Genomic DNA, 27,573 nt, shown 5'->3' on the forward strand with positions numbered 1-27,573 from the left:
AATTACCTTAATTTTTTTGTCCCATGCCTAAAACAAGCTTCCCGATTGAATGAATGAAAGACTGAATGAATGAATGAATGAAGGAAGGAAGGAAGGAAGGAAGGAAGGTTATCGGTATGTTCCTGTCTAGATATTCAGACTTGGACGTGTATGTGTGTGTTTGTTCCTATGTTCTGAGGGGTAATTGGCTTATTTAATAATCTGAGCTCTATTATGTAGTCCTTTCAGGATGTTTGTGTGAGAGATCAAGAGAAAAGCTGTGTTTACATGTGCTATATGCATGTCTAGAGTTTGGGAGTCAGTGAGGAAATGTTTTGTGACACTGTCAGTGTGTGTGTGTGTTCAGTTGATATCTGCAGATAACTCTGTGCTTAATGAAGATAAACTGTGTCATTTTGGCAGATTCTGCACTCCAGGAACAGCAAGCATTTCAGTCCATAAGTGCACAGATATCTGCTATATATAACAGCACAGACACCCGAGAGACAAAGAGAAAGAGAGAGAGAGACGCTCTAGTGGCCATATGGGGGGTCACCAGGGTAAAGCTCTGCAGTATTTGAGAGCATAGAGTAAAGGTGTGTGCCTGTGTGAGTCTTAAAACAGGACAACAACTGCGCTGGCTAAAACAGAACGTCCTTGAAGACGGGTCATTTAGGAGGAGTGTGTGTTTACATCTTTGTGTATATGTTTGTGTGTGACGTGAGACCCAGCTGGACTCTGGCTGCTGAGTTCTTCAGCCGCAATGCCAAGAGCCTGTCAGATACAAGCGCCAAGTATACTTAACGCAAAATACACACACACATAGCCGCAACCACAATTGACCCTATTTGTGGTCTTAAAAGAACAGTGCACCAAAAAATCAAAGTTTTGTCATTATATACTCACCCTCATGTCGTTTCAAAGCCTTTCGTTCTTCTGAGGAACACATTTGGAGATGTGAAGCAGAATGTTCACACTGGTAGAAATGGTCCATATGGGTCATATGCTATATTCCAAATCTTCTGGTAGTTTTGTGTGCACAAATTTAAAGTGATAGATCACCCAAAAATGAAAATTCTATCATTAATTACTCACCCTCATGTCATTCCAATCTCATAAGACCTTTGTTCATCTTCAGAACACAAATTAAGATATTTTTGATGAAATCCGAGAGCTTTCAGACCCTGCATAGACAGCAACGCAACTACCACGTTCAAGATCTAGAAAGGCAGTTAGGACATCTATAAAAAAGTCCATGTGACATCAGTGGTTCAACTGTAATGCTATGAATAGGCATAGTCTCGATATTATCGTGGTCACATGACAATATAAAACGGTAGGTCTTCCAGGCAAAAAGTGTAGTTTTTAAACTATATTTAAACTTATTATTCTTACACGAAAGGTTTTTAAAGTTGTGTTTTGGGCCATTATGCTTTGTCACAGTATCTGTCAAACGAACTAAAACCGAAAGCACGATATGTCTTAATCAAGTCCGTTTTCGCTGCGCGTTTCAAAGCAAAGTGCGCACTTCGTTCAGGCGATCAGCTTGTGATCCGGTGTTTTCCGAGCTTTAGAACGGCTCCGTTTAAAGTGAATGTAGTGAACTCGTTTATTGCGTGTGCTGTGAGTTTAGCACGCGTTTGGGAATGCAATGGCCACCTGTTATGCTTTATTTTCATGGCAGATGATTACAGCATTTCTCTACATTTGTAGTGAGACACGTTTTTATAAGCCTGTTTTCACTGAAGCTGGAATTTTCCTTTAAAATAAAAGGTCTACTGCCCATTTCCGTCAAAATAAAAGCTTAAAAGTGCAGAATTGCTGACAGCGAACAGGTTACTGCAGTCCAAGTTCAAAATATCTCTTTCATGTGTAGAAATGAGAAAAGAAGTATTGTAATTTCCCTACCGTAGTTTAAAGCAAAAATAATATGCCTACGAAATATTCATTTTCATTTATTTTGCAGCGCAATTGTTTTACAATATATGGCTATTATTAGAGGTTGCGTTAGACTTTAACATTGTCTGTCATTTTGACGGACAGGATCATAAAAATTTTCAACTCATTTTTATGAATCAGTATCTATTCGTAAATCCCAATCAGTCTTTTGGTCTATGCTGTTTTCAGTTGATGATTGAACAGTATAGTGTGCCTTCCATCCAATACATCGCAATAGGCTAAGCTTTGTGTTACTTTTGATATGAAACAAAGTCTCCGATTTAAATTCTGTCTATTTCATTAGAAAATTCAAGCAATAAATACCGTTTTGGCGCTCTTGAATGTGGTGTGATAGATTGTTGTAACTTCTGGGTACTCGGAAGTTCAAAATCGGGGCACCATAGCAGTCCATTATATGGAGAAAAATGCTGAAATGTTTTCCTCAAAAAACATAATTTCTTTACGACTGAAGAAAGAAAGACATGAACATCTTGGATGACAAGGGGGTGACTACATTATATGTGAATCTTTGTTTTGGAAGTGGACTTCTCCTTTAAGTTTTCTTAGTTAAGAACATGGGTTGGAGTTCTTAATTTTGAACTTGCAAAGTGCAGTAGATAAGATAATCAGATAATTTAACATTTAACATTTTTCCAAGTATTTATTTGACTTTTATTTTAAATATCGCAATAAATATTGTATCATGGCCTGCTTATCGAGATATTATCGTATATTGTGAGATTTTGATATCGTTACATCCCTAGTTATGAAGCTACGAGAATACTTTAGAGAATAAACACGTCGACTGACACAAAAGAGAAGAAATTGTTGAATAAAACAGTTGTTTTTGTTTTGTTTGCACACAAAAAGTATTCTCATAGCTTCATAAAATTACAGTTGAACCACTGATGTCACATGGACTATTTTAACAATGTCCTTACTACATTTCTGGGCCTTAAACATGTCAGTTGTGTTGCTGCCTATGCAGGGTCAGAAAGCCTTCGAATTTCATCAAAAATATCTTAATTTGTGTTTAATAATTCAATCAAATCTCAAAATGCCAAACTAAATTATTCTGCAGTACTCATTTTATTTAACTCAGAAAAACCTATAATGGAAATAAAAAATGCATTGCAGATTCTGTATGGCGCTGCTACACATATTTGTATGAATGAGCGCATCTCACAAAGGCACATGGACACAGGTCATGTTAAATTGATGATTCTGGATCCAGTGTTACTGTTGAGATAAATGAGGAATGAGTCCACCGTCCAGAGCTCAGCACTGCTGCCTTCAGCTTAATGAGTCTGACGCAAACGCAGACATAAAACACACTCCTGCGCATGCTGCTCTGCCTCCACCCCTGCCCAGCGTCTGTCAACTTCTGCCTGTGTTCAAATTGTACTAGTGTGCTGCTTACTCCAACTGCACAGTATGTACTGTTTATTGTCTACTGCTTACAAATAGCATGCTAGTTAACCCAAATTTAAATTCTGTCATTAATTACTCACCCTGATGTCATTACAAACCCGTAAGAACTTCTTTCATCTTTGGAACACAAATTAAGATATTTTGGATGTAATTCGAGAGCTTTCTGACCCTACATAGGCAGCTACGCAACTGACACGTTCAAGGCCCAGAGAAGCAGTAAGGACATTGGTAAAATACACCTTGTGACATTAGTGGTTCAACTGTAATTTTATGCAAATGTGTATTTTAATGCATATGCAAATGTACAGTATACAGTACACACTGCACTTTCTTTCAGAGACACTTAGTAGTACAAACACACCGTATTTTTTTTACCCCCCTTTTTCTCTCTTTTTCCTGTCAGTGGCTCTCCTTCCTGACAATGTGTCTCCTTCAAATCCCCCATTCCTCTATCCTGCCTCTATTCACTCCTCTCTTCATTAGCCTGTCTTTCCATCCGTCCTGCTTCCCTCCACCTCCTCCCCCCACATGCATTTTTGCAGCATGTGCATGTGCGTGTTTCTGCGCGCGTGTGATCACTCTCGTGGTGGACACGTCTGTGAAAGGCGTCTGAATAGGGGAGTGCCTGTAAGTGGTTCGATGTCATTGATCGGCACCTGGTTGAGTAGAGTGGATCGGATGCCCCGTACAGGCCCCCCGTGTGACTTACGGCCTTCCCCGCGACCCCCCTCGCTGGGGCGTGAATCATGTTCTCCTGCCTGTCCGCATCCATCCGTCGGCTCAAAGCCAAGGCTAATGGAGCTAATATCCTGCCACACCAGGATGGACTACGAGACGGAGGGAAATATGTGCAGTCTTTAAAAGCCTCTCTCTGGATCTATTTAAAGCGGAGAACAGATGCACTGCCAGTGCAGCACCTGATCAACATTATTGTCTTTCAGTCATGATTGGATAAACTCACCATCTCCCCCCTGTGGAGGAAGACATATGCTGTTATGGTCCACAAACACACACACAGTCGCACACTGCAGAAAACATTGGACTGTCCAAGAAATTGATTAGAAAACAAACTATCTATCCATCTATCTTCAAACTTCCAAACTTAAGACTTTAAAACTGTACCATAAATTTCAAATAATTCTAATTCTTTATCGATTTAAATTCAAAATCGATTCAAATCTGGTTAGAGATTCTAAATACAGATTTAAATGTAAACATTATATTGCGTATTCCCCAATACTTAGAATTAATAGATTCGAACTAAATGTATTTCTAGATTACAAATATCTCCTTAGAATTGACTGAGGTGCAAAGGCCGATTGGCCACTTTGTGTGTCTCACAGGAAACAGTTATAGGCTAGCGGCTCGATAGCACACACGCTGTCACTGCAGAGAAGAGGACATATGCTTGAGACAGATGTAAGGTTGAATGTTCTATCGTTTTGCTCTCCTCCATTTCCTGCTGGAGTGATGTGTGACCTTTAGAGACACAGGCTATTGTGCTCTGAGACATCTCTCGTTCTCGCTTTATGCCCTCTCTCTGTTCTCTCTCTTTGCTGTGCTGTGTGTTTGTGTGCGCATGTTAATTAGTTAATTAGCTCGTTATGAAATGGCAGGGCTCAGGTGGTGGGCTGTCCAGTACGAGATCACTCCTTGCGGTCTCACCAAAGTTGTGTCTTCTGCTTTATTGAGCAACGCACGTTCAAGACCTAGAAAGGTAATAAAGACATTGTTAAAATAGTCCATGTGACATTTTCATTTTGAACTGTCCTTTTAATAATTGTATATAACACCATCATATCATAACTGATTATAATACGTTTTCATTGTGATGAATATTAAATTTCAGAGTTCAGATTGTGCATATCGTATGCTGTTTATAACGAATAGTGAAAAGCTTGCTGGTTTATAAAGAGACAGGCTTATGCAACAAAACTATATTTCCCATGATTCTCTAGGGCAAGCACCTAATGTGCTTCCTTTGCTTTTAAATTTGTTACAGTAGTGCTCAAATACAGATGTGCTGAAGAAGTTTTTTCTTAGTTTGTAGTTTTCTATTCTGATATTCTATTTCTAAGTAGGAACTTCCAAGGAAGGGAAATTATCATAATTAATATAATTTTGGGTTATGTGCACATGAATGACCAAGCGAACTTGTATTTGAGAAACTATGATACCCGGGTTGTTGAGTTGTGAAATTAAGATGGTGGAAGTCTTTAAAGTGAATGTTTTTGTGAAGTTATTTTTATTTTCACTGCTGCATATTAGTAATATTAAAGCGATAGTTCACCCAAAAATGAAAATTCTGTCATTTACTCACCCTCATGTCCTTCCAAACCTGTAAGATCTTTGTTCATCTTCGGAAACAAATTAGGATATTTTTAATGAAATCCGAGAGTTTTCTGGCCTGGTATAGAGAGCAGCACAACTACCACGTTCAAGGCCAAGGACACTGTTTTTTATCATTTTTAAACAAAATTGTTGAATAAAGTTGTTATTTTTGTCTTCTTTGCACACAAAGAGGCTATTCTCGTAGCTTCATAAAATTACGGTTGAACTACTGATGTCACATGGACTATTTTATGATGTCCTTACTAACTTTTCTGGACAGTTGTGTTGCTGTCTATGCAGGGTCAGAAAGCTCTCGGATTTCATAAAAAAAATAAATAAATCTTGATTTGTGTTCCAAAGATGAACACAGGTCTCACGGGTTTGGAAAGACATGAGGGTAAGCAATTAATGACAGATTTTTCATTTTGGGAGAACTGTCCCTTTAATATTTTGTATGCTACTAATGCAAAGCCAATGACTCATGCTTGACCAGTATGCGTCATGCAAATTAATTAATTATTTGTAAGATACTATACAAACTCTTTGAAAAAAAAAAATGGTACAAAAGCTGTCACAAAAAGGCTAAAGTACCTTTAAAGTATTGGAATGGACCATTTAGGGGTAAATAAAGTACAAACGTGTACCATTTAAAAGGATACTGCCACATGACATGAATGCATGACATGTTGTAATAATAACTGTCAAGTAGGACCCTTTCAGGTGCATTTGCGTAACTCTCTGCATGAGCTGCGAGGAGCCAGAATTTTCTGTGATGTGAAGTTAAAACTGCACACATCAGATGAGATGTGTAGCTGTAGTAACTTTATGGCACTAGAACATTTTGTTGGCTCACTTTGACGTCACTAATTAGTACACAGGAGGAAAGAAACACTACACAATCACACACACACACACACACACACACTCTTTCTCAGGCATTGTGCCCAGCACCACCGGTGTCTGGGAGGAGGAAGTGCAATAAAAGCAGGAGATTCAGTCAATGTCATATTAATCTAGAAACACTCAACATATCCCAGCGCTGTCTGCACACCATATGTGTTACTATCTATATCTATCTATCTATCTATCTGTATGTGTAACTGCAAAAAGCTACTGAATGTGTAAAGCCATTATTTTTGTTTTTAAATGGTTTAATCAGCATTATTTCTTTAATACAGGTTGTTTTTGTTTTTTAAATTGCAAGAAATTGTAACAAGACAATTCTGATGTTTCCAATTACCCCTGAAAGTTCACATATAACTGGTTATAAATCACAGACCTACAACATTTGCCACAATGTGCAGTATTCATCAGAGCACACTGTGTTCAATGCTGCATCCCACAATGCTGAGGTTCTCAAACTAAGGGAAGCGGAGACATTGGAAGAGGGGCGTGGATTTTTTATGGGTTTAAAATTATTTATTGTCATCTGGGAACAGCTACCGTAAATACTTACACAGCATATCAGCATATGTGTTCGGAATGTATAATTTCCTTACTTCCGTAATTATTCAAAGACTTTCCTGTAACAATAACATTGTTTTGGTCGGTTGCCATGGATTTCATCAGAGTTGGTCCATTCTCCACAGACACGAGCGTTGCAGGCTGCTCTCTTGATCTGCGACTCGTGAGGGAAAGGGTTGTGATCGTGACAGCCGTCACCATCCGCTCATAAATGTGCACGAAGCACATGACGTCAGTTCAAGTTCGAGAACCTCTGCCACAATGCAGTGTGCTTGACTTTGCGACTATGTTTAACATCTCATCCTTGACTCAAATTCAGACCATTTTACTCAAAATTGGATTAAAATGCTAAATAGCCATGCTTATTTTCATAACAGGATACCTTTCAATTTCACACAAAAATGAATGCTGAAAATGTATTCACTTTCAGCAATTTAGCATGACATTACTTGCTCACCAATGGATCCTTTGCAGTGAATGGGTACCGTCAGAATGAGAGTCCAAACAGTTGATAAAAACATCACAATAATACACTTGACTTCAGTCCATCAGTTAACATCTTGTGAAGTATTTGTTAGTTTGTAAGAAACAAATTCATCAATAAGATGAAAATGTTTCAGACTAAAATATGAGTCCTCTATTCATAATTTTGCTTTCTCCTGTTAATAAGTCATCTTGTCTGAATCAGGAGAGAAATATGCACATATCACGCACTGGTTACAAGTGATGAATGATGAATTTTCAGCATAGTTTCATTTTTGAGAAAACTATTCCATTTATAAAACATTCTTGATTTATTATTTGATTGTAATTTTACACATTCTTACACTGAATTGGATCAAAAGCAGAAAACAGCCTTGAATTAACCTAAATTAAAAGATTAGTTCACTTCCAGAATTCAAATTTCCTGATAATTTACTCATGTTCATGTCTTTCTTTCTTCAGTCAAAAAAAAAAAAAGTTTTTGAGGTAAAAACATTCCAGGATTTTTCTCTATATAGTGGACTTCAATGGGAGACAACAGGTTGAAGGTCCAAATTGCAGTTTCAGTGCAGCTTCAATAAGGAATAAGGGTCTTATCTAGCGAAACAATCGCTCATTTTCTAAAAAAAAAAATAAAAAATTATATACTTTTTAACCACAAATACTAGTCTTGCACTAGCTCTGCGATGCGCATCTGCGACTTCATGCATTACGTAATCACATTGGAAAGGTCACGCATGCTTAGTTCTTCATCTGTGTACTTCGGTTTAAAAATGTATGGTAGGGTGAAAACTCCATCTAATTTTCTCCTCAAACTTCTAAATCGTCTGAAATCGTTGTTTTACCTTTTTTGTAAAGGGTGACTTTCTTTGCACGTTCGCCTTGTAAGCACTGGGTCGGTACTTCCACCTACGTCACCTTTCCAATGTGATTATGTAATGCGTGAAGTCAAGCTAGGTCAAGACGATCATTTGTGGTTAGAAAGTTACATTTTTTTTTAGAAAATGACCAATCATTTTACTAGACAAGACCTTTACTCCTTGGCTGGGATTGTGTAGAGCCCTTTGAAGCTGCATTAAATCTGCATGTTGGATCTTCAACCTATTGATCCCCATTTAAGTCCACTATATGGAGAAAATTCCTGAAATGTTTTCCTTTTTGACTGAAGAAAGACAAAGAAATGATCAGAAGTGAACTAATCCTTTAACCATGTAAGTGATGTAATGTGACAACACTGTACCTTAGTGTTAAAAATATTTATTGCATACTGCATGCAGCTTCACATACTGTTTTTAAAGATAGTGTTGCTGTGCAGCATTCTAGTGTTCTCCCTCTCCCTCTTTATATCTGTCACTCTTGACTGTTTCTCTCTGACTATCTCCGTCTGGCTCTTTGTCCGGGCAGACGGTTGGATCACGGATTCCCCGTGTCTCTGGCTGCAGAGATCCAGATGTGATGTGCTGGTGTTTGCAGTACGCAGCTTGATTCTGCGTGACTCTGACACACTGCAGAAAATCTGAACCCTCGGTGTGGCTGTGAGCCAGCGATGCCTGCGAGAACATCCTCCCATCTGCCATGTGTATTTGGCAGTGTGTGTCTCACTCTGGTTTATATACAGAATGATACAGTGTTTTGTGGAAGTGTGTGTGTGTGTCTGCAGTTTCAGTTCTGTTGCCATATTGGAGAAATATTTAGCAGTGCTGTGTACAGATAGAGACAGGAATAATTCTGTTACTGTTATGTTAAATGAGGAGTTCATCCAAATTTCTGTTAAGAATCTTTAGTCCTTTAGTAATGACCATAATCAGGGTTTGAAAATGAGTGAGGTCTGGGGTGGGGTTAAGAATTGTGCTATAATCACTCCTACAAATACAACTCAGTATATTCACTGAACACTAAAAGAGACAGACGTTTAGATGTTTGTGGAAGATGTTTTCTCTGTTTTGAAGGGATGAGCAATGTTAAATTACACCATATTTATTGCATCAAAATTTGTTAATACTTTATAGGTTTGGGGTGGATAACTTTATCAGTTGTGTTCATGCAACAATACATATTAGTTATATTTTTCATTAATAGCCTTCGCTATATAGATGATAACTTTGTAAAATTAAGTGGAAAAGATAAGTCCAAAGACACTTATAATAGCTGGATCTGGCAACACAGCGAAAGCTGCGCCCATGCCCTCACTCACAACTCTCTCAAACCTCGTTCACTCCACCAGCGTCTAGCAGCGATCATTTTCATACCACAGATGCTAAACATTCTTGCAAATTGTCTAAACTCAACTATGCATGCAGACACTTTTTACAGCTCTTTTGCTCTTTTACAAAGTCTTGATTTTGTTTTGGGGGTGTACTAGAACATGCTCTCATGCTTGGTGGTTCGAAAAATGCATTATTTTTCCACATAATGTACATTATTACAATACCTTTCGCCCCAGTCTGGCACAAATGGCTAGGTTAGTTCCGCGTTTGATGAAGGCCCGCCTACTGAAAAATGAAATGTGTTGTGATTGGTTAGCTCTCCCAGTGCTTTGCGATTGGCGAACAGCTTAGACAGCGTTTCAGTTAGTGATGGGAAGTTGATCCTGGGAAGTTTGGATCATTTTACTGACTCGGCCCCTTGAGTCTCGTTCAGCAAAATGAACGAATCTTTTTTCTCATCATTTCGTTCATTTTAGCAAAATGTAATTAAAATGTTACGTGTTACCTCCCTAACACATCTACTGCTTACACAAACGTTGATCACACTACAAACAAAACAAAACTATAATGCTATAAGAAACAGAAAAGATTAATTCATTGTTTACCTGGGTCTTTAGTCTATTATTAGCTCACCTCGCATCTTATCTGACAAGTTTTCGAGTTTGAGTCGTTCGTTCATCATGTGACAGCCCTATAAGCTTAACCTATGCAGTCTGAGCCGGAAAATGAATTGATTAGTTCATCTCTCGAGTCTTCGGGTTCGAGACATTTGTTCATCACGTGACAGCTCTATAAGATGAACAAACGACTCCAAAAACCCGAAGACTCGAAACAGGTGAACTAATTCCAGTACAGAACCTAATAGGATGTTGCACATGCGCCACTGAACGAATCACTCCCCAAGACGACTCGTTCGTCCCGAGTCACATTAAAGATTTGTTCAAAATGAAAGAATCGTTCAAGAATGACCCATCACTAGTTTCAGTACTGCCACGCCCCTTGCCAAAGCAGCAAGTTCCATCTGCTCCATTATAGTTGGAGGATATATTAAAGTATAGTTGACGCTACAGTAGTGTTGGGTCCTATTGTCAGCCTGCGACATTGCAGATACATGATGTTATCATGTTAATTTATTTAATTATTTACATGCTTAGTTTCATTGCTCGAAACCAGCTCCAGCATAAGGCTAAAAGCAGCCTAATGTTTTTAATATGATTTAATTCGTATTTAACGTGACAACATTGCATAAAAACATTGTAAGTTATTATATATACTAATTATAAAGCTTACATTTCCTTAGTTATTCAAAAAGCAGCTACAGAAAATGAGCAAAGAACATTAACATTATCAAAGAACATCATCACTGATTAGCCTAGTCTAGTGCAAGTTTATGCATTTTAAAGAACACTCACAATATAAGTGAAGCTATCTACACTGTATGATGAATAAATCTCTTACCACACGCTGCACACGTCTGCGGCACATTACGGCACTGACACGGCCACCAGAGATGATCGCGGCCACTCTAGTCAATGCTTGTGTTTACATCAGCTGTGCCTCGACATGTGTTTCAACCCTCTATACTGCACATGTCTGTGGCGTGTTACGGCTCTGACACAGCCACTCTAGTCAATGCTTGTATTTATACCAGCCGCACACTGAAAAGTCCCAGAAAAGTCTCTCCGCACTGCATTGCTAAAGTTAGGCTAATCCCCCACCTCTTTCCTACCCACCCCCTAACCATTCGAATTTCTGTAGGCGGGATTTTATTTAATGATATTCTAATGGGCCATGTTGTGACATCACAGCACCCGGAAAACAACGCTGTAGTCCAAAGGAGCCGTTTGTTGTAATTCTTCAAAAATTATTTTTTTAAAAAACAAAATATCTCCCTTTGGAGTGGACTGAGTTTTGTAACTATGTATACACCACACACTGACTAAAATTCAAAAAGTGAAAAAGCATAATAGGACCCATTTAAACAGCAAGTTAGCCATTCAGAGAACAAATTTTATTTTTGAACATGAAAAGTTTGGACCTTGGTGACCTCATAGCTGGCTATGGCCATGCCTTTTTTATTGAAGCTTGAAAACGTAATTTTCCATGGAGGAAAGAAAGTCATACGTGTTTGGAACAACATGAGGATGAATAATTGATGACAGAATTGTTGCTCTGAAGTTTGATATATTTATATAATTTTTGAATATATATTTATTATCTTTTGAATGTTTAACAAAATTCTGTTGTAAAGGTTGGTAAAATGAATGTTTGATTTTCCTCTGCTCCACTTTTCAAATCCAGTTTATTCATCTGTTTTTATAATGTTGGATGTCTTCAGAATGGTATACTGTCTACTATTTTTTGAAGAATCTGCAATGCATTTTGTATGCATACTGTGTTTGCAAATTGCATACAATTTTTGTATTATTAGTTGTTAGGTTTCTTGTATTTTAGTTTAGCTTTAGCTTTAATTTTAGTTATAATTATAATATATTATTTCGTTTTAGTACTTCAGCTTTAAGTTTTTACTTTTTAGTTTTCTTCTAATATTTATATTAGATGTTATTTTATTTATTCTTATTTAAATTTAAAAGTTTTAGTTTTTGTTAACAATGCTGCACACTATGTGTAATATTGTATCCCACAATGCAATGCACTTAACCTTCCATGTGTACTATGAACTGAGAGCAATATCAGCTGAGAAATTTAAAGGGACTATATGTAAGAATTTTCTTGTATTTATTACCTTTTATTCCCAGTGTAATGAAACTTAAAAAACAAGACCTTCCCCGACTTCCAAGGTTGTCTCTGAATGCCTGTTGACCGATTTTTATGTGTTATGTGAGTGAAAGGGTTAGTCCACCCAAAAATGAATATTATCCCATTATTTACATCCTAGGTGTATATGACTTGCAATCAGAGTTTTAAAAATAAATTTGGAATATTAAAAATTATCCTGTCTCTCCCAAGCTCTATCATGGCAATAGGCGGGTGTTTCTCTTTAACAGTCCAAAACAGTCCAATAAAGTGCATCCATCCATAATAAAAAGTGCCTCACACAGCTCCGGGGGCCTCCTGTAATGAATCGATTTCTAATCATTTTTTGTAAGAAAATATCCGTATTTAAAACATAATAATCACTTTAATCTAGCTTGTGCCAACTGGTCGTACACGGAAGCAGCTCCGGGCAGATGGCGTATGACGTCGTTGTAAAGTAAGGAAACTTTGCTTCCTTTGCTTCTGTAAACAAACGTTGGTTTTTTTTACGAGACTCACAAGTGCATGCGCAACACCGATGTATTACGCTAGCCGCCTGGAGCTGCTTCCGTGTATGGCCAGTTGGCACAAGCTAGATTAAAGTGATTATTACTTTTTAGATATGGATGTTTTGAAAAAAAAGCCGTGTGGAGCACTTTTTTTTATTATGGATAGATGGACTTTATTGGACTTGTTTTGGACGGTTGAAGAGAAACACCCACCCTTTGCCATAACAGAACTTGGGAGAGCCAAGATAATTTTAAATATAATTCCAATTGCATTTGTCTGAAAGAAGGAAGTTATATACATCTAGGATGTCTGTAGGGTGAGTAAACAATGGGCTAATTTTTATTTTTGGGGAACTATTCCTTTAAGAACTCGGGACATTTTAATGAACTGGCTGCCGCTCATTGAATTAAAAGTACTGAAACCATGTGACAAAAATGTAGCATACTACAGTTGAAGTGTTTATCATTGTTGCATTCTGCTTCTCATGGTATTTTTTGAAAAACAGTAGGCCATGTATACACTCAGAAAAAGGTTAGAACTGTCACTGGTGTGGTACTCTTTCGTAAGTTAGTATAATGTGTTCTTTTAAACTATTTTTATATGCTTTTAAGGTACTAATGTGTATCATTAGAGGTAAATAAGGTAAAAAAAGATGTACCTTTAAGCTTTTGTACCTTTTTTCCTTCACATGTACTGTGCAGTATACCAGTTTGCTAGCATTCTAAATACAGCCACTGAGACATTTCTCACAATGTCACTAATGTATGATGCGCATATCTGACTTTCTGTGTGTTTGTGTGTGTCCGTATGTTTCTATAGTAACCACTACATTGTCTCCGGGCTCAAGTCATGCCAGGAAGTGCAATGAAACTGAGAAGACATACTGCGTTAACGGTGGAGACTGTTATTTCATACATGGTATAAATCAGCTGTCCTGCAAGTAAGTTACACACATTCAGAACATATTCATTGTGTCGTACTTAAATTTGACAATCTCTTTAATTCATATTAACGTCATTGATTATGGGTTTATTTTTACTACACTTTGGTTTGACATCACCAGACACCAAATAGGACTGTCAAATGAACATGTTAATTATAAAAATTCAAATAAATACTATTTACAATAATGAAACAAAAATTGAATTTTGGATTAATTTCCTGCCATCGAAGCAGTGACATTTTAGTATTATTTATATACTGTTATAGTACTTTTTAATATTTTGAATTTGCTTAATTTTTTATATTTTCAGTTTTCATTTTAATTGTAGTTAAAGTTGTAGTACTACTAGTAGTTTATGTGCTTTTGTAATTTTTTGTGCTTTTTTTTTTAGCTCATTTTTATTTCAGTTTTGGTCATTATAATAGTTCATTTTAAACTTTTTAAAAATTATTTGCCAAGGCTACATTTCTAATTTACATTTAAGTTTTACAAGTTTAAGTTTTTTATTTATTAATATTTATATTTTGTTTTATTTTAGCAAAAAACTGCATCAAAGCAAATCAGTTACCAACTCAAGTTTAAAATTTTAAAAATAGGTTTAAATTCAATTTCAGAATACAGTTCTGCATTCTATTTGCTGCTTCAATTTAAATTTTAAAGGAATTCCGTTAATTTTTAAATGGCACCCAGTGCTACAGTATATTGGCTCATGAAACAGTGTAAGTTTATGATTGTTGGGCCTTTGCTGGGAAAGAAATTTAGCTACTCTTGGAGCTTGGACTCTTGAGCTTTAATTGCCAGAGAGATGACAGTGTGTCTGAGGGTCTGGAGGAAGGGGACAGGGTTTGCCGTGTCATCTGTCAGCTCTGTCGATGTATACAGCCGCGTTATCAATAGCATGCTGAGTTACTGCTCCCCTGTGATACCGCCGACACAATGCTCTGTTCTTATCAGCCATTTCGGACAGGGCAGTGCAGATTTACGGTGTATGCGCCAATTTTTTAAAGGAAGAGAAACAAACCCATTAAAGCTGTTTAAAGCTCAAACCCTTTGGGGAGATGTCATCCTTTAACTGTGACTCGTCGAGTCAATCTCTTTAATTTACAGAACAGAGCGTCTGGAGCGGCTATAAGGGTTAATAGCCCTCAGGGAAGCACGGACTGATTTGAAAATAGTGTGTGTTGCTCTTGGCTTTCTTGACACAGTGATTCACTTACATGCCTGAGAGTTTATCTTCAACAGCACTGAAGCTTTACTTCACAGTTCAGGTGGGCGGTATGACCAAAATCACAGTATAAGATGTTTTATATCATGGTAACAGTATATCATGGTGGAAATTCAGTAAATGATATACTTTTCTAATGAATCATACTTCACCTCATTTGATTGTACATATACACTACCAGTCAAAAGTTTTTGAACAGTAAGATTTTTAATGTTTTTTAAAGAAGTCTCTTCTGCTCACCAAGCCTGCATTTATTTGATCCAAAATACAGCAAAAACAGTAACAATTTTGAAATTTTTTTTTACTCTTTTCTATTTGAATAAATTTCAGCATCATTACTCAAGTCTTCAGTGTCACATGATCCTTCAGAAATCAGTCTAATATGCTGATTTGCTGTTCAAGAAAAAGAAAAAATGTATTATTATTATTATCAATATTTAAAACAGTTGAGTACATTTTTTTTTCAGAAAGCTTTGATGAATAGAAAGATCCAAAGATCAGTATTTATCTGAAAAATTATCTAAAAAGCTTTTGTAACATTATACACTATACCATTCAAAAGTCAGTATTTTTATTTGTATTTTTTATTTATTTATTATTATTTTATTTTTATTTGTTTTGCTTTATTTAGCAACGATGCTTTAAATTGGCTGAAAGTAATGATAAAGACATTTATAATGTTACAGAAGATTTCCATTGAATAAATGCTGTAGTTCTGAACTTTCTATTCAGCTGTTTTCAACAAAATAATAATAATAATAATAATAATAAATGTTTTTGAGCAGCAAATCAGAATATTAGAAAGATTTCTGAAGGATCAGGTGACTGGAGTAATGATGCTAAAAATTTAACTTTGAAATCACAGGAATAAATTACATTTTAAAATATATTCAAATAGGAAGTTGGTATTTGAAAAGTAAAACTATTTTAACATTGTACTGTTTTTGCTGTACTTTTGATCAAATAAATACTAATTTAAACTAAACTAATTTAAAAACGCAAAAAAATTTACTGTTCAAAAACTTTTGACGGGTAGTGCATATATATAATCTAAAAACAAAATAACCAGAAAAAAAACATCTGGGTGACATTAATGATATAGAAAACAAAATAAAGTACAAAATTACTTAGTCTATGTTTAATTTAAATGATTTGTAAATCTATTAAATATTTAAAGTCTTTTTTTAGAGAGTGTCCAATAATGTTAATATACAGTTTGGTTTTAATATAACCTGGTATTCATATTTTATAAAATTAGATTTTGTATAAATAAATTGCCATTTATGAATATGAAATTTGGGTAGAATTATATTAAAATAGTTTAAATACTTTTACCTTCTTTTGGATAATCAGTAAAGCCAACAACATTTTCCCACATCAAAAAAATTAAACCAGGAATGTTTCATTAACAAATAGCACAAATATATCGTTCACCATATAAAATGTTTAGCAAAATCTTACCGATTGGCACATTTTTACAATTGTACAGAATATATATCATACCTTCTAGCTCTGTTTCAGAGACATCACTTTAACATGTCATCTCAATGTGTGTGTGTATGTGTGTGTGTGTGTGTGTGTGTTACTGTAGCTCCTGAGGCAAATGAAATGCAGCCTGTCCCAATGACCTCTGCAGTAAATTCTGCAGACAGACTGAACGGTGAATTCCCCAGTAGAACTGAACTCTAAAATACCCTCAGTATATAAATAATGAAAACCTGTGACTAGACGAAGCTTTTGGCACCATTATGAAGCTTTTAGGGACTTGATTTTGCTCCTGTTTGTCCTAGGACAGTCTCCTCATTAACGTGAGGTCTTACAGACGATCACAGAAGTGGAACTGATTGGCATTTTATGAGGAAGTAAAGATGTAAAGCATCAGATTAGCTTTGATTATGTTTGATCTACAGTGGCCCCATAGAGTATTTGGACACCTACGGCATGCAAAAAATGCAATTTTATTGCGTTAGATCAAAGTAGCCAAACAAATCAAGTGGCGTCTGCAAACAAATGATTCTAGACACTTCCCTAGAACTAATTTCTTTTTTGCAGTGACTTATAACCAAAAAATAATAATAATAAAATATATATATTTTTTTAAATTAAATATAAATATAACAAATAATTTAAAAAATACATTTAAAATACTAAATAAATAAAAATTATTTTTTTACTTAGATTTAAAAAGCATATTTTTGTCCAGTAAGAAAAAAAAGTCATAATATTTGATTGTGGCCCAAAGGAAGACTCAGCTTTTGAGGCGGCTAAGCGCCCCCTTGAGGAATTTGCATCCAATTGAACCGAACATCTGAATCAGTTTCTATATCATTAAAATGAGTCAGGCTTCCCACAACGCTCTTATATATATTAGTCCCATCCAAAAAATGACACGAAATGACATGAACCCTCTTTCCTCAGGTTGAAACTCGTCCAGCTTGGCCGCGGGCTGTGACATCACAGCGATGACATCATCAGGTGGAACAGCTCGCTGGGGTTGTTCTCTGTTGTTCTAACTGCATGTTTCTCTGCTCTCGTCTCTCTTTCTCTCTTCTTCCTCCTCATGTCTCTCTCTCCTCTACCCCTTCCCTCTCGTTCCTTCCTTCTCCCTCTGTGGGTTTGTTTCCCTCCATCAGGTGTCCAAATGACTATACCGGTGAACGCTGTCAAACCTCCGTTATGGCCGGTTTCTACAGTATGTCCATTTCTTCTTCCTGTCTGTTTGTCTGTCTGTCTGCTCTGAAGCTGCATGTTTGGCTATGATGTGTGTGCGCATGTACGTTTCTGCGTCTGTTTGTCCATTCAGAGTTTTTATATTGGTTTAGTAAGAAGACATTCATGGATGTGAACAGATTTAGTGTGCATTGATATATTATTAAAAAAAGATAAAGAAGAAAAGAATTAAAAGATGATACAATAAAGCATGTTAACATAGATTATATTCTATTAGAGCAGACTTAGATTTAACAAATTAGTCTATTAGACAATTCATGACATGTTTGACAGGCAATCATTTATATAATTTAAAGGATTGTTTTGGGTTCAACACAAGTTAAGCTCAACGATAGCAACTGTGTCCACAGAAAAGTATATCAGCTCAAAAATCCCATGGACATTACTGCACTTAAAGAGATTGTTCACTCAAAAATGAAAATGAGAAAGTATGTGACTTTCTTCTTTCGGACGAATACAGTCTGAGTTATATTTAAAAAGCTTTATGGCAGTGAATGGGTGTCGAGATTTTATAGTCCAATAAAGTGCGTCCATCCATTATAAAAACTGCTCCACACCAGTATTAATTTTGACAGCAAATTTTGATAGAGTCTTAGTCATAGTCTTTTGACTAAAATGCATTTAGATTTAGTCATATTTTAGTTACCTGAATTGTTTTGGTTTTAGTTTAGTTTTAGTCAACTAAATATGATACGATTTTTCTTGACTAAATCTACAGTAGATTTAGTCAGCTAAAATCTAATGGGTTTAGTTTTAGTGTAATGCATTTATTAACCATTTCTCTAAAATGACCAAACTCATTGTATAGGTTTGATATTAAGATATTATCATGATAGACACAAATTTAACTGCTTTGACATGCAACATGCTTTTATATTCAAATTAAATAAAACCACTTCTTATAAAGAAACAAGAGCATGGTCTTCTTTTCAGTGAAATACCAATGGTTATATATGGCTAAATATGCATTCTTTATAACAACTTGTTTACCACATTCTTCGTTCTTTCAAGCAGACATATTTATTTATATAAATAAATTTACATGAATCTTTATTAGGGCTAATAAAGTGAGTCAAGAGTGATTTTCTGTCTTTCTTTTGTTGCTTAACATCAACACCACAGACAATAGCAACTAAATTAGGCTGCTGTCCCTTTAAAACAGAATGCACCGATGCAATGTACTGATACATGTCCGATATTCTCCCAACTGTTTACATTCACTTAAGACATAATCGACTGTGTTAACGTGAATACTCATCAAAACGGACAATTCGACATTATTTTGTATGTATTTCTCCATTCATGAAACATGTAAGAGTACTTGTGTGCTTTGTGAGAGGCGCTGCTTCGGTGTCTGCGCTCAGAAAACCGGACCGAATTGACTTGTCTTTTGCATCGTCAAATTTATCCATATGTCTGGTCTTTTCTTACTCCAAGATATTGACATTTTTTAATGGTTTATGAGACGTGCAGCAAATGTATGCCAGTTTATGTCCTGCCGGATAGATCAATAGGCTATGATACATTTCAAATGTATACATCTAACCTCCTAACCACGCAGCAGATTCGTTTTGAATGAATCTCTTCCCAATTCGTCCCTCCCTAACATTTTCATCTTGTTTTTATTTGTTGATGAAAATGTTAGTAGATCATTCGTCATAGTTTTTATCATACAAAACAAAATTAACACTGCTTCATGTGGCTTTGAGGGATTAATACAGGCCTTCTTAAGTAAACTGATGTGTTTGTGTAAGAATAATATCCATATTTAAAACTTTGTAAACCATAATCTCTAGTTTCTGCTAACTGTACGCGCATTCAGATGAGAGTGGCGTTGCAACGATGACGTGGGACGTGGGTGAGCAAAGTGAAGTACGCACAGTCGATGAACATGAAAGCACGTAGGAGAGAGTGAAGTAAAACACTGGTCAAGGAATAGAAGTGCAAAACGAGGATTTGTGAATATAAATGTTGGAAGATTTCGATACAAGTGAAGAGGAGACTGGTTTTCTTTTGCTGTAAACAAAACTCGGTTCTCGCGAGACTAGCATATTCTTAGCTTATGTTACATCTACATCCTACGTCATCCGCTGAAATGCCATTCTCTCGCAAACGCAACAGTAAACAGAAGCTAGAGATTATGGTTTATAAAGTTTTAAATATCGATCATTTTTTTACACAAACGCATCATTTAGCTTCAGAATGCCTTCATAAACCCCCAGAACCATGTGGAGGACTTTTTATGATGGATGGATGCACTTTATTGGACTTCAAAATCTCAACAGCCATTCACTGCCATTATAAAGTTTGGAAGAGCCAGGACATTTTGTTAATATAACTTTGACAGTATTCGTCTGAAAGAAGAAAATCATATACACCTAGGATGCCTTGAGGGTGAGTAAATCATGGGGTAATTTCCATTTTTGGGTGAACTGTACCTTTAACAATATACAGTACCGTTCAAAAGGTCGAGGTCGATTAGATGTTTTAATGTATTTGAAAATCTCTTATGCTCAGCAAGGCTACATTTATTTGAAAAAATACAGTAAAATCAGTAATATTGTGTTTTATAAGTGTTTTCTTTATTCTATATATTTTAAAATTTAATTTATTCTTGTGAATTTTCAGCATCATTACGCCAGTCTTCAGTGTCACATGATCCTTCAAAAAAATCATTCTAATATGCTGATTTGCTGCTCAAGAAACATTTCTATTTATTATCAATGAAAATAGTGGTTTAATGTTTTTGTGAAATCATGATTCATTTTCAGTCTTTGATGAATTTAAAGTTTAAAAGAGCAGCATTTATTTAAAATAGAATGTTTTGTAACATTAGAAATGTCTATACTTTTACTTCTGATCAATTTAACATGACCTTGCTGAAAAAAAAAGCATTAATTTAGTTTCGAAAAATTGTACTGACCCCAAACTTTTGAACATTAGGAAATGCCATCTGCCGTCATGACCATGTAAAGCCTGGTGAATAATACAGACATAATACAGAGCAATAACAGAAAGGGACTGTTTATGTAGAGAAATGAAACATTTTGTCTTTTTTTTCATGGATTTGTTTTAGTGATTGTTTCTTTTTTCTCTTTTTTTGTTGTGGTATATTTTTATTGTGTTTGTCTGCAGAACAATCAGCTTCAAGATACACAGCAGCAGGAAAATTAAATTTTACTTCATACTATATTTGTGTCATCTATACCATACTTTCTGTATGGAAGATGTGCAGTAAGGTGTACAATATAGTCTGTTCGGTGGATTTTTTTGCCTGTTGATTGTTCTGCAAACAAAACAAAAATGTATGTTATATACGTAATCTGTTCAGTGGTTCTGCAGACAAAAGAAATCGGCCTGAGTCACACATATTTCTGCTTTCTGATTCTCCGCAATAGCATTGTAAGTGCATTACCGCAAACTGAATTTCTGCTCATTTTAACTGTACGATGAGAACATTTCTACAGATGCTGTTGGCAAATCTTAACTTGCATTGAACCTAGAACATTTCAGTCAAGTTCTGGTTGTTAAGTAATATTGATGCTGTTGTTTTGTATGATCTCTAACAGCGTTCTGAGCCTGTGGCATGATGCATGACCCTTAACCTCTAACCTTTGACCTCTAGAACTGCTGCTTTCCCAACAGTGGTAGTTTGCTAGAGGAGCCCTCAGTATTGCCAGTATCATGCATGCCGTAACACAAGATGTGTTTATACATCTGCACATTAGTGGAAGTTTAAAAACATACATGAAAATGTAATAGTGTGACTAAACAAAAGCCAACTGATTGACATTTTGCATATGAGTCATTAGATGTTTGTCTACATTCATCTGTACTTGAGTCTTTTTGTGTTGTACATTGTGCTTTTCTGTTTAATGGTTTTGTTTCTTTGTTTGTTTTCTTAACCTTAAACCAGAAATGAGGTCTAGTAAATATGGCAGTAAGTGTGGCTGTCTATGTCTGCATGCATTTGTACGCTTGCTTCCATGCGATGAACAAGAAAGGCGTGTTGTTTGTTTGTTTACTGGTATTTCCGTTGGTTTCGTTTCTGTTGATGGGGAATATGGAGTTGGCCAGTGTGTGTCTGCATTGTCTGTCTGTTACTGGAACGTACAGTCACTCACCTCAATGTCTCAAACAAAACCAACCAAACAACACCACTGATCGCATTCTAGTGAACCGCCTCTATCTGAACAAGTGGACATTTTTACCTAAAACCTGTTTTCTTGTTTTTTTCTTTTTTTTTCACATTGTCAACTTTCTGTATTGGCAGAGCATCTTGGAATTGAAATCATGGGTATGAAGTTATTATTTGTTTGATTCTTTAGTTTGTAAGGTTCATGACATAATTTGATGACATAGTTTAGGCATATTCACATAAGGACTCGTCTCGTTCTATTTTCTCTGTCCTATATTTGAACAAGCAAATACATTCCCAGCTTTCTGGTTTACTTTTCAGCTCTGACAGAGCGACACTCATTTTTAGGAATGTAGGAATGAAACACATCAGTCAGGTAGATCAATATTTATAGTATATAACACATATTTGCCATTCTGTGAATGTATATCAGTTGAATTTTATAATCATATGCCAAGTTGTGATATAATCAGAAATGCAGCAGTTCATGTCTTTTATCAAAACACTAGTTTATGAAAGCTTAAAGCCACTCGAGGCCAGGCGTTACAGTGATTTTACCACAGCCTCCAGTGGCTTATTGCTGTAATAAATTATCAAATTTTAACACAGTATGCTAATGTGATTAAATTTGTTAGATTGTAATTAGACTTTAATAGATTGTAATTCTTCACACTGCAAAAAATAATCTCAACTTGTTTTTTACATGTTTTCCAGTAAAATATCCTAATATAGAACTAAATAGATTTAAAAGAAAATACTTGAGAAGAAAAATGTGCATAGAATAGTAAGACTTGAATGAATTAACAATTATTTTTCTCATTGGACAACTATTTTACAACTATTCTTACGGGGGGAAAATTAAGTTAAAGTTTTTTTATTTTATTTTTATAATTACTTATTCAATTATTTTTCAAAAAAATATTCAGAGAACATATTGTAGTTTACCCCATTGACAAAATAATAATGATTTGGTGGTATATATATATATATATATATATATATATATATATATATATATATATATATAGCTGATATAGCAGTTTAGCACACTGCCAAAAAAAATAAATAATAAAAATATATACACTGCCAAAAAAATAAATAATAATAAAAATATATATATATATATATATATAGATGGATAGATAGATAGATAGATAGATAGATGTATGTGTATATATATATATATATATATATTTTTTTTTTTTTTTCTGCCAGCGTGGGTAAACTGCTAACATTAAATATATAGCAGATTTAGCAGTTTACCCACACTGCCAATATATATATATATATATATATATATAACTTTTTTTATTATTATTTTTTTCTGTCAGCATGGGTAAACTGCTAATTATATATATAAAAAAATTGTCATTATGGTACACTATAAAATAAAATAAAATAAAAAAAATAAAGACAGCATTTATCTGTTCAAAATACCATAAAAACAGTAATATTAAATTAACTTTTATTTATTTGAATATATTTTAACATTTAATTTATTCCTGTGATTTTGTTGATCTTTCAAAAATCATTTAACAACCATATAAGAAAATTCTTTCTAAAACAAAAAAAATCGATAAATAATTACTCAAAACTTTTGATAGGTAGTGTATATCTAATGCAATTTTGTTTCTGAAGTACATTTATCTTGTTTTAAAGGCACAATATGTAAGATTTTTTTATTAAAATATCCAAAAACCACTAAAACAGTGTTATATGTGTATATTGTGTACTTACATTATCCTAAAAGTTTCGAAGAATGTTTAAATTAAGAGAAATAAGCAATTTTAACTAGTGTAACTAGTTAAATGCCAACTGCCAGTGACATCATACACCCTCAGGCATGAAGACTACAACTCCCATGATTCCACACTCAATCACAGCGTCATCAAACTGCACCTTTGTTTCTTTGTTTGTTTTGTATATGCCCCTTCTAGCAGCGAAAACTTTTTCAAAAACATATTGTGCCTTTAAGGATATTTTTAAAATGCATTAATCTTAAAAAACATAAAAACCTTTATAAAAAAAAGATCAATTATTAAAAATTTTGTAAGCTATTTTTTCCTGGAAAACTTTATTTTTTTGCAGTTCATTGAAAAAAAACAACACCCTTATTTGCATACAACTTATGTGTCAGGGAGCCGAGTGAGGGTTAAAATGAGTGTTGCCCATCTCTTCTCCTGTCTTCTTGTCTGCACCACTAGAGTACATTAGCCGTTGGTCTGGGTACATCTCGCTCTCCGTTTTCTCTCTCTCTCTTTGTGTACTCTGATCTGTTTCCTGTAACAAGCGTGCAATGCAATATCAGTGTCTGACTCAACCGCCCCCCCTCCCTCCCCCCCGCGTTTCTCTTTTATTACACACTCATCCCCCTACTGTTTGGCCCTCAATTCTCTTCTCTCCTTCCTCCCGTCCGTTTTTTCGTTCCCTCCCTTCATGTTCTGTATGCTTCCTCTGTTGCTGCCCACGTTCAGCACCCCAGAGGATGTTTAGAATATTCTCGTTCTCAAAAATCAGACCCAGATATAAAAATATGTGTTCAAGGCATCTGTATAGACGGTCTTCATAAAACCTGCTCATCAAAGCCTTGGTTTGCTGTTTGCCAAAATTAATCAATCAGTTTTAAAGTCAACATGAAATGGCTATAGAAAACTTTTTTTAATTTGTAGCGTAATATTTCTGAGTAAAACAAGAAATGTAATGTGGAACTTTTAATGAAGTAATTTAAAATAAATATATTTATTTTACAAAATATTTTAAAAAGATACATATATCTGTAGTAAAAAAAAAAATAATTATTTCATGTATGATTTTAATACACTTTTTGTAATAATGAATATTCCAAAACCGCTTGTGAAGTTTAATTGGGTTTTATGAACAACCCTCTCCAAAGATCTCCTATAATGCAGTTTGTGTCTTTTAACTCTATTTTACAGGAGGCATGCTTTACGCAAGACTTATAAGCTCAGACTGCTCTGTCGTCTTCAGACGTCATAGGATTTTATATATAGAATAATGCATGTAATGGGCTTTCAGAGGGGCGGAGATTTCATTTTATAAACACTTCTAGCCAAAAAATGTGAGTTTTCTGTGTTGCACAGGATGGTTTCAGTCCTGAAGGTAGCCAAAAGTTCTCCCACTGTTTCAGCATAATGTGCTTTATGTGAAACCCTGGCAGACAGAGAAAGCACCACAGCTGTGCCCTTCCCATGCTGCCGAGCACCTGATATCAGCCATCTGAAATGTGTTTTTAGAATGACATCTGATGCAACCTCAGTGCCCATTAACAATAAAGACTGTAGATTTAAAGGAAGAGTTCAACCAAGATATGACAATGCTGTCATTGTTTACTCACCCTCATGTCATTCTAAACCTAATTTTTTTTTCTGTGGAACTCAAAATGAGATATTTAGTAAGATGTCATGATATTGCCATATATGTTACCTGTAAGGCAATATATAATTTTCACATACGCACACTTTCTGGGTAGAAGGAGATATAAGTTTATAACATACATGTGACCCATGGACCACAAAACCTTAAGCATGGGTATATTTGATTTTTCTTTTATGCCAAAAATCATTAGGATATTAAGTAAAGATCATGTTCCATAAAGATATTTTGTAAATTTCCTACCGTAAATACATCAAAACTAAATTTTTGATTAGTAGTATGCATTGCTAAGAACTTCATTTGGACAACTTTAAAGACGATTTTCTCAGTATTTTGATTTTTTTCACCCTCAGATTCCAGATTTTCAAATAGCTGTATCTCAGTCAAATATTGTCCTAACAAACCATACATCAATGCTTAGTGGAAAAAAAGCTTATTTACTCAGCTTTCAGATGATGTATAAACCTCAATTTCCAAAAATTGACCTTTATGACTGGTTTTGTGGTCCTGGGTCACATATAAAATCTCCATAGTATATTAATACTATTTGATGATGTTTTATTTAGTACTATATGTAGCAAATACATATATATATATATATATATATATATATGTCAAAAGTATTTATTTATATTTTATTTATATACACATCTTTATTAAAACAACATGTATGCAAAGAATTGTTTTCAAAAAATTTAAATACACATCTATCTTTTAAATTTACTTGCACTGACAAGTTTTAGGATAGATATACATGTATATGACATATATGTCCAATTATGTATTAACAGACACATGAACATACTTATTTGTTTGAGCTATATATGAAGAGTTCAGATGCAAAACCAGCTAAAAGCCATCTTGGTCAAAAATGAGATAATGATACTGAGTGAATGCTCCTGACACATATTATATGTCCATCAAATACTTCTACTTCAAACTCGCTAAATTCCAGCCTCAGTCCAATCAGAAGTAACTTACATAGAAACCTATACAAAGTTGCCAGAAAGAAATGCTCATTTTAAAGAAATACATCAGATGGATTTAGGGGCTTTTGCATCTGAACTCTTCATATATATAAAATTGTTTCACATTACAATATATTTCACATATGAAAGTTTCACTTATGTGCATATATTATATTTGCATATTGGGGTCCAAGCTGCTTTCTTCGATAAAGTGGGAGTGAATGGGGACTGGAACTGTCAAGCCCTAAAAAGTACAAAAAAGCACCATGAAAGTATCATAAAAGTCATTCATATGTCTCGTGCACTATTTTCCACGTCGCCTAAAGCCGGACGATACCTTCAGATGTTATTTTGCACTGAAAACTTGCTTGACAGCCCCAGTCCCCATTCATTTTCATTATTTAGAACTTATAGCTCGGACTTTAAGCTTTAAAGAGATCACTTAAAAAATTTAAATTCTGTCATTAATAACTCACCTGTAAGACCTCGTTTATCTTTGAAACACAAATTAAGATATTTTTGATGAAATCCGAGAGCTTTCTGACCCTGCATAGACAGCAATGTAACCGACATGTTCAAGACCCAGAAAGGTAGTAAGGACATCGTTAAAATAGTCCATGTGACATCACTGGTTTAACCGTAATATTATGAAGCTACGAGAATACTTTCAGAACCACTGATGTCACATGGACTATTTTAAAGATGTCTTTACTATCTTTCTGGGCCTTGAATGTGTCAGTTGCATTGCTGTCTATACAGGTTCAGAAAGCTCTCAGATTTCATCAAAAATATCTTAGTTCATGTTCTGAAGATGAACAAAGTTCTTACGGGTTTGGAACGACATGAGGGTGATAATTAATGACAGAATATTAGTTTTTGAGTGAACTGTCTCTTTAAACATTTCCTTTTTCGTTCCACAGAAAAAATAAAATCATTCACTAACATGAGGGTTAGTATATAATGACAGAATATTCATTTTTGGCTGTACTGTCCCTTTAAATAAACTTGTTTAGACATGACAAATATGACTGTTTACAACTATTACATGAAATGTAGACGAAGTTAGAAATGTTTTA

General features: G+C 35.0%; 1 protein-coding gene across 3 annotated transcripts in view; it reads left to right on the forward strand.

The window, feature by feature from the left end:
- nrg2b (neuregulin 2b) overlaps positions 1 to 27,573 on the forward strand; it is an 87,582-nt gene that overhangs the window by 53,674 nt on the left and 6,335 nt on the right. For 2 of the 3 annotated variants that reach the window (XM_051127220.1, XM_051127222.1), the window contains exons 4-6: positions 13,920 to 14,040; positions 17,902 to 17,960; positions 22,272 to 22,295. In XM_051127220.1, the coding sequence (XP_050983177.1) occupies positions 13,920 to 14,040; positions 17,902 to 17,960; positions 22,272 to 22,295 (204 nt within the window). The remainder of the gene's footprint in view (positions 1 to 13,919; positions 14,041 to 17,901; positions 17,961 to 22,271; positions 22,296 to 27,573) is intronic. The other variant, XM_051127221.1, reaches the window with a different exon arrangement.

This window comes from Labeo rohita, chromosome 14, assembly GCF_022985175.1.
Source record: "Labeo rohita strain BAU-BD-2019 chromosome 14, IGBB_LRoh.1.0, whole genome shotgun sequence".
Lineage (NCBI taxonomy): Eukaryota > Metazoa > Chordata > Actinopteri > Cypriniformes > Cyprinidae > Labeo > Labeo rohita.